This window comes from Rhinopithecus roxellana, chromosome 13 (assembly GCF_007565055.1).
Source record: "Rhinopithecus roxellana isolate Shanxi Qingling chromosome 13, ASM756505v1, whole genome shotgun sequence".
Taxonomy (NCBI): Eukaryota; Metazoa; Chordata; class Mammalia; order Primates; family Cercopithecidae; genus Rhinopithecus; species Rhinopithecus roxellana.
Window position 1 is genome coordinate 130899223 of NC_044561.1, and position 14896 is coordinate 130914118.

Genomic DNA, 14896 nt, shown 5'->3' on the forward strand with positions numbered 1-14896 from the left:
TAGAAGGCAGAGGTTGCAGTGATCCAGGTGCACCACTGCACTCCAGCCTGGCCAACAAGGCAAAACCCCATCTCTACTAAAAATTAAAAAATCGGCCGGGCGCGGTGGCTCAAGCCTGTAATCCCAGCACTTTGGGAGGCCGAGACGGGTGGATCACGAGGTCAGGAGATCGAGACCATCCGGGCTAACACGGTGAAACCCTGTCTCTACTAAAAAATACAAAAAACTAGCCGGGCGAGGTGGCGGGCGCCTGTGGTCCCAGCTGCTCGGGAGGCTGAGGCAGGAGAATGGCGTAAACCCGGGAGGCGGAGCTTGTAGTGAGCTGAGATCCGGCCACTGCACTCCAGCCTGGGAGACAGAGCGAGACTCCGTCTCAAAAAAAAAAAAAAAAAAAAAAAATTAAAAAATCAGTCCGGCATGGTGGTGCATGCCAGTAATCCCAGCTCCTCAGGAGGCTGAGGCATGAGAATCACTTGAACCTGGGAGGCAGAGGTTGCAATGAGCTGAATTCCCACCACCACACACCAGCCTAGGCAACAGAGTGAGACTCCATCTCAAAAAAAAATAAAAAGCATCTAAAGCAGGAGCATCACTTGAGGCCAGAAGTTTGAGACCAGCCTGGTGAATGTAAAGAGACTCCATCTCTACAAAATATTTAAAAATTGGCTAAGCATGGTGGCATGTGCCTGTGTTCCCAGCTACTCAGGAGACTGAGTGGAAAGACTGTTCGAGCCCAGGGGTCGAGGCTGCAGTAAGCCATCATTGTGCCACTGTACTGCAGCATGGGCAACAGGGTAAGACCCTGTCTCAAAATTAAAAAACACAACAAAACATGTCCAGGAGGCCAGGTGTGAAGGCTCATACCTACAACCCCAGCACTTTGGGAGGCCGAGGCAGGAGGATGGCTTGAGACCAGGAGTTAGAGCCTAGCCTGGTCAACATAGCGAGATCCCATCTCTACAAAAAAACTTAAAAATATTCTCTGCCTTACTAGATGTGAGAAAAATAAAATAAAAAATAAAATTAAAACTAAAACATGTCTAGGGAAAGGGATATTTTCGGAAGACTGATCAGATGAAAATGTGGCACTCAACTTGAAGGGACTCCCACGAACCAGAACACAGACTTCTCACAAAAGTAACACAAACACCCCACTAAAAAGGACCATACAATGTGCTACTCCAAGCGGAATAATGGGCATATGAAAAACAGAAAACATTCAAGGAACCAAAAAAAGATCCTGAAAAGTGGCACCCACGGCAGGCACAAAATAATAACAGTGATCCAAATCAACCCAAGCAACACACTCCATTCCAAGTGGATGGGCTGGTCAGGCGAGTGACTCACGCCTGTAACCCCAGCATTTTGGGAGGCCAAGGCAGGCAGATCTCTTGAGGTCAGGAGTTCAAGACCAGCCTGGCCAACATGGGGAAACCCCATCTCTACTAAAAATACAAAAATTAGCCAGCTGTGGAGGCACACGTCTGTAATTCCAGCTACTTAAGAGGCTGAGGCATGAGAATTGCTTGAACCTGGAAGGCAGAGGTTGCACTGAGCTGAGATGGTGCCACTGTACTCTAGCCTGGGCAACAGAGCGATACTTCGTCTCAAGAGTTCGACCAGCCTGGCCAACATGGCAAAACCCCATCTCTACTAAAAAAATACAAAAATTAGCCCGGCACGGTGGCGAGCACCTGCGATCCCAGCTACCTGGGAGGCCGAGGCAGAAGAATCGCTTGAACCTGGGAGGTGAAGGTTGCAGTGAGCCGAGATCACGCCACTGCACTTCAGTCTGGGCAACAGAGCAAGACTCCATCTCAAAAAAAAACAAAGTAGATAAGCTGACTGCACCTCTAAATACCAGGCCAAAGTAGAGACCAATTCACTCACAAAAAAAGACGTAGTTAAAGTAAGTTTGAAAATCTCTCTAGGAAACAAGAAATTATGCAGAACGACACAACCAATTTTAAAGAATCCAAACAGAACTAAAAACAGCAAGAACAAAATTAACAATTCCGGACATATTTAACAGCAAATTATATACAGATGAACACAGGTTTGGAAAATTGGGAGATAACCCAGATAAAACTATCCAGCCTACAGCCAAGAGCAAAAAGAAGGCAAGCACAAAAGTGGGCTGAGCTATACGTATGTGATATGGTTGGGCCGTGTCCCCACCCAAATCTCATCTTTTTTTTTTTTTTTTTTTTTTTTTTTTTTTTTTTTTTTTGAGACGGAGTCTTGCTCTGTCGCCTGGGCTGGAGTGCAGTGGCCGGATCTCAGCTCACTGCAAGCTCCGCCTCCCGGGTTTACGCCATTCTCCTGCCTCAGCCTCCCCAGGAGCTGGGACTACAGGCGCCTGCCACCTCGCCCGGCTAGTTTTTTGTATTTTTAGTAGAGACCGGGTTTCACCGTGTTAGCCAGGATGGTCTCGATCTCCTGACCTCGTGATCCGCCCGTCTCGGCCTCCCAAAGTGCTGGGATTACAGGCTTGAGCCACCGCGCCCGGCCCCCAAATCTCATCTTGACTTGCAGCTCCCACAATTCCCACGTATCATGGGAGGGACCCAGTGGGAGGTAACTGAATCGTGGGGGCAGGTCTTTCCCGTGCTAGTCTCCTGAGAGTGAGTAAGTCTCACTAGATCTGATGGGTTTATAAAGAGGAGTTCCTCCGCACAAGTTCTCTCTCTTTGCCTTCCTCCATCCACCTAAGATGTGACTTGGTCCTCCTTGCCTTCCACCATGATTGTGAGGCCGCCCCAGCCATGTGGAACTGTGAGTCCATTAAACCTCTCTTCCTTCATAAATTACCCAGTCTTGGGTATGCCTGTATTAGCAGCATGAGAGCGGACAAATACTGTATGCAAGAGAAGTCTAAACACTTCATGGAGAGAAAGAACAGGTAGAAGGTACACATGGAGATACTGGTTAGGATTTGAGAAGCAACAGATGAGAGAAGCATCATCCACATGCTGAAGACAACCCTAGATCCCAAGTAGAATTAATGCCATCATAAAAAGCCACACCTAGTGTGACAGTTAACACGGCCAACTCGATTGGATTGAAGGATACAAAGTATTGTCCTTTGGTGTGTCTGTGAGCGTGCTGCAAAACGAGATTAACATTTGAGTCAATGGACTGGGAAAGGCAGATCCACCCTCAATCTGGGTTGCCACCATCTAATCAGCTGCCAGTGTGGCCAAAATAAAACCAGGCAGAAGAGCTTGGAAGGACTAGACTAGACTGGTTAGCTCTCTGGCCTCCATCTTTCTCCCGTGCTGGATGCTTCCTGCCCTCGAACATCAGACTCCAAGTTCTTCAGCTTTCAGACTCAGACTGGCTTCCTTGCTCTTCAGACTGTAGATGGCCCACTGTGGGGCCTCACCTTGTGATCATGTGACTCGATGCTCCTTAATAAACTCCCCTTTATATATCTATCTATCCTTTTAGTTCTGTCCCTCTAGAGAACACATAAAATCAAAACTGCAGAATACCAAAGACAAAAGTCTTCAGGGTGGCCCCGGCAGTGAACACAAGCTAGACAGGGGCACAGCGAAACCACCGGCAGGTAAGATACCAACTGCCAACTATATGTCTACACCAGCCAGACTTTCAAGAAGGGAAATAAAAATAGGCCAGGCGCAGTTGCTCACACCAGTAATCCCAGCACTTTGGCAGGTTGAGGTGAGCAGATCACCTGACGTCAGGAGTTCGAGATCAGCCTGGTCAACGTGGTAAAACCTGTCTCTACTAAAAATACAAAAATGAGGCTGGGTGCAATAGCTCACACCTGTAATCCCAGTACTTTGGGAGGCAGAGGCGGGTGGATCATTCAAGGTCGGGAGTTCGAAACCAGCCTGGCCAATATGGCGAAACCCCATCTCTACTAGAAATACAAAAATTAGCCGAGTGGTAGTGGCATGTGCCTGTAATCCCAGGTACTCGGGAGGCTGAGGCGGAAGAATCGCTTGAGCCCAGGAGGCGGGGGTTGTAGTGAGGCGAGATCACTGCTCCAGCCTGGGCGACAAGAGCCCAAGAGCGAAACTCCGTCTCAAAAACAAAAAAAGACAAATTCATTATTCATATTCACAAAAAAGCTAGAAGCAAGTAAGACATCCTTCACCAGGTGAGTGGATAAACAAATTGTGTACCGTGCACACAATGAAGTACTAACCAGCATCCAAAAGGAATGAGCTACTGATCAATCTAAAACTTGGATGAATCTTAAACTCATTTTGCTAAGTGATTTAAAAAGCTGAACTCAAAAGGCCTCCAAAAGTGCTGGGATTACAGGCATGAGCCACCACGCCCGGCCTAATTCTACGTATTATAGAATTCCGTCTGTAGAACATTCTGGAAAAGGCAAAACCATAGAACAAAAACAGACCAGTGGTTACCAGAGGCTGGGGAAGGAGGGAGCAGCTGTTTGGAAAGAGGACACAGGCCCTCTTGGGGGCTGGGGTTGTTCTGGAGGGTAACTGGGTGGTGGATATGACTCTACACAATTGTGCATCACAAAGAATGAACTTAAAAGCATGCAATTTCTAGGGTGGGGGAGGTGGCTCACACCTGTAATCTCAGCACTTTTGGAGGCCAAGGCAGGAGGATCACTTGAGCCCAACAGTTCAAGACCAATCCTGTCAACATAGTGAGACCCTGTCTCTACAAAAAAATAAAAACAACAAAACTTAGCCAGGTGTGGCGGAACGCGCCTGTAGTCCCAGCTACTTGGGAGGCTGAGGTGGAAGGATTGCCTAAGCCCAGGAGTTCAAGGCTATGGTAAGCCGAGATTGTACTGCTACACTCCAGCCTGGGCAACAGAGCAAGACATTGTCTCAAAAAAAAAAAAAACAGTATGCAGGCCGCGTGCAGTGGGTCACGCCTGTAATCCCAGCACTTTGCGAGGCTGAGGAGGGGGCGGATCACCTGAGGTTGGGAGGTCAAGACCAGCCTGACCAACATGGTGAAACCCTGTCTCTACTAAAAACACAAAATTAGCTGGGCATGGTGGTGCACGCCTGTAATCCCAGCTACTCGGGAGGCTGAGGCAGGAAAATCACTTGAATCCGGGAAGTGGAGGTTGCAGTGAGCCGAGATCGCACCATGGCACTCCAGCATGGGCAACAAGAGCGAAACTCTGTCTCAAAAAACAAAACAAAACAAAACAGTATGCAATTTAAAAAAATTGACCAGGATGGTGTGGGATCCCAGGACAGGAAGTAGCCAGTGACCAATGAACCTGACTACATACTCACCCATGAAGACACAACCTTAGTGAGGGGCTGGGGAAGAGAGGAGTGACCTGAGTCACCTCGGAAAACAGTTTTTTTTTTTTGAGACGGAGTCTTGCTCTGTCGCCCAGGCTGGAGTGCAGCGGCGCATTCTCGGCTCACTGCAAGCTCTGCCTTCCGGGTTTACGCCATTCTCCTGCCTCCGCCTCCCGAGTAGCTGGGACTACAGACGCCACCTCGCCCGGCTAGTTTTTTGTGTTTTTTAAGTAGAGACGGGGTTTCACCGTGTTAGCCAGGATGGTCTCAATCTCCTGACCTCATGATCCGCCGGTCTTGGCCTCCCAAAGTGCTGGGATTACAGGCTTGAGCCACCGCGCCCGGCCGGAAAATAGTTTTGACTGGAAACTGAAAATGGAGACCAAAGGAGATGTAAAGACACACCGAACTCCACTTAGTAAATTTGTTTCTTATATGATGTGGGTTGGTACTTCTGAAACTATTATACACTTACAGAAGAGTTAAGCAAATAAGTAAATAAATGGGGTCGGGCATGGTGGCCCACACCTGTAATCCCAGCACTTTGGGAAGTTGAGGCAGGTGGATCACCTGAGGTCAGGAGTTAGAGACCAGCCTGACCAATATGGTGAAAACCCATCTCTACTAAAAAATGCAAAAATTAGCCAGGCATGGTGGTAGTGCTTGTAATCGCTGCTACTAGAGAGGCTGAGGCAGGAGAATCACTTGAGCCCGGGAGGCAGAGGCTGCAGCAAGCCAAGATCCCGCCACTGCACTCCAGCCTGGGCAACCGAGCGAAACCATCAAAAAAAAAAAACCCTTCCAATTTATTTATTTATTTTTTTTAAATAAATAAATGGCAGAAGTGAGAGCCAGGCTTCTCACTGTCTGAGAAAGAAACTGCAAATAAACCGGGGGGCGGGCAGAGTGAACCCCGTGGTGCTGGATTAGGCTCTGAGGTATCAGTGTGTACTCCTATTTATTTTAATATATGCGTCTATAAATACAGATGAACATAAACACAGCTATGAGTATACACAGACTAGCTCCCAGGCACACCCTTCCTCACTCCATCCACGGAGAGAGCCCAGAAGCAGCAGCAACATCCCAGTAGCAGTGAGCACACCGAGTGCCCAGGTCTTGGTCTCAATACCACAATCCAGTAAAAGGCACCAAGACTCCTTGGAGAAACAGCGGACTCAGAAGGGAGACAGGGACCACACGATGAGCCTGCGGCACCAACTTGCAGTGTCAGAAAGCCAGGATGTGCTTCAAACACACGACACAGGGGCCACCTGAAGAGGCTCCCCATGGACAGAGCTACAACAACTTAAGCATCAAAATAACACTGAGGCTACACTAAGCTGTGACGGCCCCACCACACACTCCAGCCCAGGTGACAGAATGAGACCCGGTCCCAAAAAGTAAATAAATAAATGAAAAATGGGTTTTATAGAACCCACCAGAGACTGTTCTTCCAGGCCCCGCCTATGAGTTAGATCTTTCCTGTAATAATGCAGATTAAAAACCAAACTTGGCTGTCATGGTGGCTCACACCTGTAACCCCAGCACTTGGGGAGGCCAAGGCGGGAGGAGCACCTGAGGTCAGGAGTTCGAGACCACCCTGATCAATATGATAAAACCCATTCTCTACTAAAAATGTAAAAATTAGCCAGGTGTGGTGGCAGGCGCCTGTAATCCCAGCTACTCAGGAGGCTGAGGCAGAAGAATCGCTTGAACCTGGGAGGCAGAGGCTGCAGTGAGCTGAGATCATGCCACTGCACTTCAGCCTGGGCAAGAAGGGCAGAACTCCATCTCAAAAAACAAACAAATTTGCCAGCCAGGTGCAGTGGCTTACGCCTGTAATCCCAACACTTCAGGAGGCTGAGACGAGCAGATCACTTGAGGTCAGGACCAGCCTGGCCAACGTGGCGAAACCCTGTCTCTACTAAAAATACAAAAATTAGCTAGGCGTGGTGGTGGGTCCTTATAATCACAGCTACTCGGGAGGCTGAAGCAGGAAAATTGCTTGAACTCAGGAGGTGGAGGTTACAGTGAGCCAAGATCACACCACTGCACTCGCTATAGCCTGGGCAACAGAGCAAGACTCCGTCTCAAAAAAAAAAAAAAAAAAAATCAAAAACCAAAAACAACCAAACTTCCCTAAAACAGTATGAACTGAGTCTAGCTAGAACCAAATGGCTAAAATATAGGCTTTCTGTTTTTTGGGGTTTTTTTGAGACAGAATCTCGGCCTGTCTCCCAGGCTAGAGTGCAGTGGCACCCTAATTTTTGTATTTTTAGTAGAGACGGGGTTTCACCATATTGGCCAGGCTGCTCTCAAATTCCTGACCTCATGATCCGGCCACCTCGGCGTCCCAAAGTGCTGGGATTACAGGCATGAGCCACCACGTCCAGCCTAAAATATAGGCTTTTAACATAACACTTTAAAATTAGTCAATTCCAAACTTAATGTTTTCTTCCAAATGCTAACAAAAAATATGTCAATAAAATAAAAGTAATCAACTCAACATGTATGGAATTCATCCCACCAGGCACGTGGCAGAAACCAGGGACATGTAGACTGACTACAGCCTCCCCTGACCTGCCAGGCTCCCAACTGGCACAGCCTCCCTGCCCAGCTCCCAATGGGCACAGCCTCCCTGCCCTGCCAGGCTCCCAACTGGCACAGCCTCCCTGCCCTGCCAGGCTCTCAACTGGCATGGGACTTCCAGTCACGTGACTGATGTGAAAACTGAGGTGCCAGGCCTAAGAAAAATGCTGAACAGCCAGGTGAGTCCATCGACAAGGGCAACTAGAATAAAGGCAATTCGTGAAATTCCTCAAACTTATGAAGGGTGGCTTCTCTTCAATGTCCCATGGGAAAAACAAAAAAGGAAGATCACAAGGAAAGCAGATTTGAGGTCTGAAGAGAGGCTTTCCATCCACAGGCAACACTAAGAATGTGCAGGCAGTAGCACGTGGGGCCTACAGGGTAAGCCTCTGCCTCCAGCTCTCTCTGTTTCCAGTTTCTACTTTTAAAGAGAGGCCCTGCAGAGATGGAAGGTCCTCTCACTGGTTTGGATTTCTACAACATAAAGAAATCCTTTGACAAAGAATACACCTTAACACAGAACTTGAAGAATACCTTTGTGATGATCTCATGCTGTTCTGGATGGGGGTCACTGACTGTGAAGATCCCAGGCTGTTCTGGAGGGTGGTCACTGACTGTGATGATCTCACGCTGTTCTGGAGGGTGGTCACTGATTGTGAAGATCCCATGCTGTTCTTGATGAGGGTCACTGATTGTGAAGATCCCACACTGTTCTGGATGGTGGTCACTGATTGTGAAGATCCCACGCTGTTCTGGAGGGTGGTCACTGATTTGCTTCTGCTGCAGTTGTTCCAAGTCCTCTCTCTTCCCTCCATCTTGGTCCTCCAGCTAAGAAGGGGAGGGCCAGAAAGAAGCATTTAAAGCAAGGTCCAGGGGTGCAGCCTCAGGCCTTTCCCAGCTCCTCTACCTGCAGGCCTACGCTGACTTCATTTAACAAGGAGAGCTCATTTCCACCTGTTCAGAAAGTGAACCTTCCGCATTAACAATTCTCAAGTTTTAAATTTTTTTTTTTTTTTTTGAGACGGAGTCTCGCTCTGTTGCCCAGGCTGGAGTGCAGTGGCGTGATCTTGGCTCACTGCAAGCTCCGCCTCCCGAGTTCACACCATTCTCCTGCCTCAGCCTCCCAAGTAGCTGGGACTACAGGTGCCCGTCACCACGCCCGGCTAATTTTTTGTATTTTTAGTAGAGACGGGGTTTCACCATCTTAGCCAGATGGTCTCGATCTCCTTACCTCATGATCCACCCGCCTTGGCCTCCCAAAGTGCTGGGATTATAGGTGTGAGCCAGCGCGCCTGGCCTATAATATATTTTTATAGAATTTTTTTTTTTTTTTTTTTTTTTGAGATGGAGGCTCACTCTGTTGCCAGACTGGAGTACAGTGGCACGATCTCAGTTTACTGCAACCTCTAACTCCCAGATTCAAACGATTCTCCTGCCTCAGCCTCCTGAGTAGCTGGGACTACAGGCGCGTGCCACCAGGCCCAGCTAATTTTTGTATTTTTGGTAGAGACGTGGTTTCACCATGTTGGCCATGATGGTCTTGATCTCTTGACCTTGTGATCTGCCCACCTCGGCCTCCCAAAGTGCTGGGATTACAGGAGCAAGCCACTGTGCCCAGCCATGAACTCTACTTTCAAAAAAAATTTAATTAATTTTATGAGACAAAGTCTCGCTCTGTCACCCAGGCTGGTGTGCAGTGGTGCAATCACAGCTCACTGCAACCTTGACCTCCTGGGCTCAAGCGATCCTCCTGCCTCAGTCACCTGAGTAGCCAGAACTACAGGCATGTGACACCGTGCCCAGCTTATGTTTTACTTTTTGTAGAGACAGGGTCTCTATGTTCATTATGTTCTAAGGCTGGCCTCAAACTCCTGGGCTCAAGCAATCCTCCCACCTCACCATTCCAAAATGCTGGGAATACAGGCATAAGCCACAGTGCCCCGACTAGCCTGCTCTCAGCAAGATGATTCACTGAGAACATTTCCATTTCCTCCCAAAGTAGCAAAGAAAAATCACAGTGTTGGCTTTTCAAGATCATTAGATGAGTCACAAAATGAATGCAGAGAGCGCGCACTCATAGCCAATGACGGCAAAACTGACATGAAAATAAAATTTCACATGAGTCTTCATTTGACAATACCCTAGGATCAATCTTCTCAGAATCAAGAGGAAGTGAGGGACGAAAAGGGGACACAGTGGTCTCAATCAGCTGCCCGCTCACTTGAATGATCCCACTTCAAAGGAACCCGACCATCCACTTCCTTAAGAGGACACTTCTAATGTTTGTATGCCAAAACTTAGTTGATGCAAAGAGGTTGGAGCAAATTTCTAATGAGGTTGTTTTAAATTATTGCTTTATTTTTACTTCTGTAAACTACTTGTGAAACAACTTAAAATGACAAAACAGTAAAGAGGGCCCAGGAATCTAGATGATAAATGATGGTAACTATTTTTCCTGGTATTTGATACAAATATGGGTGGGAAAAGTGCTAGAATCACACTTCTTAAGCCTTCTATAGCACTAGTTAAATCTTCTGCAGCCAAAGTTTTTGTATTTTCTTCTGAAATTCTTGACTTCGGAGCAATTTTTGGATGGTTTTTTTTTTTTTTTTTTTTTTTTTTTGAGATGAAGTCTCGCTCTTTTCCCCCAGGCTGGAGTGCAATGGCGCGATCTCGGCTCAGTGCAACCTCCACCTCCTGGGTTCAAATGATTCTCCTGCCTCAGCCTCCCGAGTACCTGGGATTACAGGCGCCTGCCACGAGGCCCGGCTAATTTTTATACTTTTAGTACAGACAGGGTTTCACCATGTTGGCCAGGCTGGTCTCGAACTCCTGATCCCAGGTGATCTGCCCACCTTGGCCTCCCAAAGAGCTGGGATTACAGGCATGAGCCAATGCGTCCGGCCGGATGGTTCTTTTACAAAAAAAGGCCTCTCCTCATTTTGTTCCACATCTGTAACTGAAAGGTCAAATTCTGCTTTCCACCACTGCTTTATTTTTACAATTTTTTTTTTTTTTTTTTTTTGAGACAAGGCCTTGTTCTGCCGCCCAGGCTGGCGTGTAGTGGTGCCACCATAGCTCACTGTAGCCTCAAACTGCTGGGCTCAGGTGATCCTCCCAACTCAGCCTCCTGAGTAACTGGGACTACAGGTGTGCACTGTCACGCCCAGCTAATTTTTATATTTTTCATAGAGACAGAGTTTCACTATGTTGCCCAGGGTGGTCTTAAAATCCTGGGCTCCAGCCATCCTCCCACCTCGGCCTCCCAAAGTGCTGAGAGCCACCACGCCTGACCTTGCTTTCTGCCATTTCTGAGTTAACTTCCAGAACTGCGACAGCTGTTGCATCGGTTCAACTATTTTTCCATCATGCACTTAACAAACTGTAAGAGAACATAGCTGAATCCTGAATATTTACCACAGTCTTCCTGTAATTCTTCCTTCACTTATAACCATCCTGAAAAAAACCTAAGATCTTAAAGTTGGTTAAAAATATGTCTTATATCGGCTGGGCACGGTGGCTTATGCCAGTAATCCCAGCACTTTGGGAGGCCGAGGTGGGAGGATCACCTGAGCCAGCAAGGTCAAGGCTGAAGTAAGCTGTGATTGGGCCACTGCACTCCAGCCTGGGTGCCAGAGGGAAGACCTGTCTCCAAAACAAAAAAAGAAAAAAGATTTTGCATTTACCTAACAGCGATCAAAGTAAGCAATTTATTATATGTTGGAAAGCACAATTATTTCTCCCTCCCCCTCACACACACACACACACACACACATGCACACACACGCTTACCATCTTATGCTATTCAATAAGCTCACTAGACTCCCGATAGCCAAACCTCTCACAATTTATAGATGCGTAAAATAAAACAAATACACCTTTAATTATGTTCAAAGCACTGGTACAACTACAACATAAAGGTTCCTTGAGGATTCCTGATTTCCGGACACACCATGACCAACCATCTGAGAGGGGAGCGCCCTGGCCTGGGACATTATTCGACCACACGACCACCAGCTGCTAGCTTTAAACAGTGAACTCTTTGCCGGAATTTCACTTTTCAGAAGATCATTATTCTGAACACAAAATTACTCGTATTTTAACATCTACATCTGGATTAAAGGCATGTTAAACTCAAATATCATGAACTATTCTACAACATATGAAAAAACTCGTTTTTAGACTGATGATGTACAATGATATAATCAGAGAAAAAGTTAATGAAATATCCGCTTCTTACAGCACCAATGGTTTTTATATACATAACTGACACAATGGCTTAAGAAATTTGATTCCTCACTTAGTATACAACAGAACCACAAAGGCTCTCTTCTACACATATGACTTAGTTTACCTATACATGTATAAAGAATATAAATTTTAGCCAGGTGGGTGGCTCACACCTGTAATTCCAGCACTTCAGGAGGCTGAGGTGGGAGAATTACTGGAGCTCAGGAGTTTGAGACCAGCCCTGACAACAGTATAACCCTGTCTCTACAAATTTTTCTTTAAAGTTAGACAGACATGGGGGCACACGCCTGTAGTCCCAGGTATTAGGGAGGCTGAGGCAGGAGGGTCACTTGAGGCCAGTAGGTCAAGGCTGGAATGAGCCATGATTGCGCCACTGCACTCCAACCTGGGCAAGAAAACAAGACCCTACCTCAAAAAAAAAGGGAAAAAAAGCTGATGTCCAAGACCCAATAGGGGTTAATACCTGATGACTGCATGTTTAGCTTATTAAAATAACAGGAATTCTGTGGAAAAAGCTGACTGGTACCTGACCTTTGCCCACCATTTTAGAGCCAATTGACAGGAAGAGGAGGTATGTCTCTGCTGATGTCAAGCTACAACTGTGCAGAGGAATTCAGGATGACGAGGTGAGCTGAAAAATCAGTCAGGCCCTCCCAGGCGGCGTGTTGGCGGGCACCCGTAGTCCCAGCTACTCGGGAGGCTGTGGCAGGAGAATGGCGTGAATCCGGGAGGCGGAGCTTGCAGTGAGCGGAGATGGCACCACTGCACTCCATCCTGGGCGACAGAGCGAGACTCTGTCTTAAAAAAAAAAAAAAAAAAAAAAAAAACCAACCCAACAACCAAAAAAACTCAAGAGATAAAGAGCAAAATTCAGGGTCGGGCATGATGGCTCATGCCTGTAATCCCAGCACTTTGGGAGGCCGAGGTGGGCGGATCTCGAGGTCAGAAGATTGAGACCATCCTGGCTAACACGGTCAAATCCCGTCTCTACTGAAAATACAAAAAATTAGCCGGGCATGGTGGCGGGCGCCTGTAGTCCCAGCTACTCGGGAGGCTGAGGCAGGAGAATGGTGTGAACCCGGGAGGTGGAGCTTACAGTGAGCCGAGATGGCGCCACTGCACTCCAGCTTGGGCGACAGAGCGAGACTCCGTCCAGAAAAAATAAAAAATGAAAAAGAAAAAAATTGAGGGCTGGGCACGGTGGCTCAAGCCTGTAATCCCAGCATTTTGAGAGGCCGAGACGGGTGGATCACGAGGTCAGGAGATAGAGACCATCCTGGCTAACACGGTGAAACTCCACCTCTACTAAAAAAATACAAAAAACTAGCCAGGCGAAGTGGTGGGTGCCCGTAGTCCCAGCTACTCAGGAGGCTAAGGGAGGAGAATGGTGTGAACCCGGGAGGTGGAGCTTACAGTGAGCCGAGATGGCGCCACTGTACTCCAGCTTGGGCGACAGAGCGAGACTCCGTCCAAAAAAAAATAAAAAATGAAAAATAAAAATTGAGGGCTGGGCACGGTGGCTCAAGCCTGTAATCCCAGCACTGAGAGGCCGAGACGGGTGGATCACGAGGTCAGGAGATAGAGACCATCCTGGCTAACACGGTGAAACACCATCTCTACTAAAAAAATACAAAAAACTAGCCAGGCAAAGTGGTGGGTGCCTGTAGTCCCAGCTACTCGGGAGGCTGAGGCAGGATAATGGCATAAACCCAGGAGACGGAGCTTGCAGTGAACTGAGATCCGGCCACTGTATTCCAGCCTGGGCGACAGCGAGACTCTGTCTCAAAAAAAAAAAAAAAAAATTCAGGATTTGTAGGTAGAATAACACAAATTTTAACTGTTGGCAACAACTCAATTTTTTTTTTTTTTTTTTTTTTTGAGATGGAGTCTCACTCTGTCTTGCCTGGAACTCCTGACCTCAGGTGATCCGCCTCCCAAGTAGCAACTCAATTTTTTAAGTAAAGCAGGATAAACACATTATGACCTTGAGCCAGATTCTGCCTTTGGTCACCAGTTTTCCAGCAAATCCTAGCAAACACCAAAGCCTGCACCCATTCTGCTGCAGCAGCAGGGACACTCAACACCCAAGGCCCTTGTTCATAATTCACACAAAGGCCCAAGGACAGCCTGCCTCCAGGCAGGTTTGTAGGCCCCCAAGGAGCTTGGAAGGCCAGCCCCTTCAGGACTCAGTGTGCACTCACCTGCCACACCTGCCCATGGGGGTGCCCCTGCAGCTCACAAGGCCTCAAGCAGCAGACCCAGTCTCCTCTAGCAACACACCATGTCTGCAATACCTTCACCCCTTCCCTCATCTCACTTTTAGTGAAAAGGTAAAAGACAAACGTGACAAACAGGTGCATTTACAAGTATGTGAAGGAATATTATGTTTTAAGTCTTCCAAGAAATACCCATCAAAGGGGCTGATAAACACAACCACACACGAAGAACTCCCAGTCTTCCATTACAAAGCAAACAACTGACACTTGCCTTCAAGTAGTTAACCCAAAATTTCTCAAAATTACATAATAAAGATAAAACAGGGATTATAAAGTGCCTATAATCCCAGCACTTTTAGAGGATGAGGAAGCAGGATCGCTTGAGCCCAGGGGTTTGAGGGAGGAGTGACCTGTGATAACACCACAGCACTCTAGCCTGGGCAACAGAGCAAGACGCTGTCTGGAACAAACAAAAGAAAAAAAAGAAAAAGAAAAGAAAAGAAAAACCAAATTTATTAAGAATAAAACCATAAAAATTTACTCACTTTTTTTTTTGAGATAGAGTCTCAT

General features: G+C 47.3%; 1 protein-coding gene across 5 annotated transcripts in view; it reads right to left on the bottom strand.

Annotated features, from left to right (window-relative positions):
• PCNT (pericentrin) overlaps window positions 1-14896 on the bottom strand; it is a 121241-nt gene that overhangs the window by 101860 nt on the left and 4485 nt on the right. For all 5 annotated transcript variants that reach the window (XM_010370097.2, XM_030914297.1, XM_010370096.2 and 2 more), the window contains exon 3: window positions 8394-8687. In XM_010370097.2, the coding sequence (XP_010368399.2) occupies window positions 8394-8687 (294 nt within the window). The remainder of the gene's footprint in view (window positions 1-8393; window positions 8688-14896) is intronic.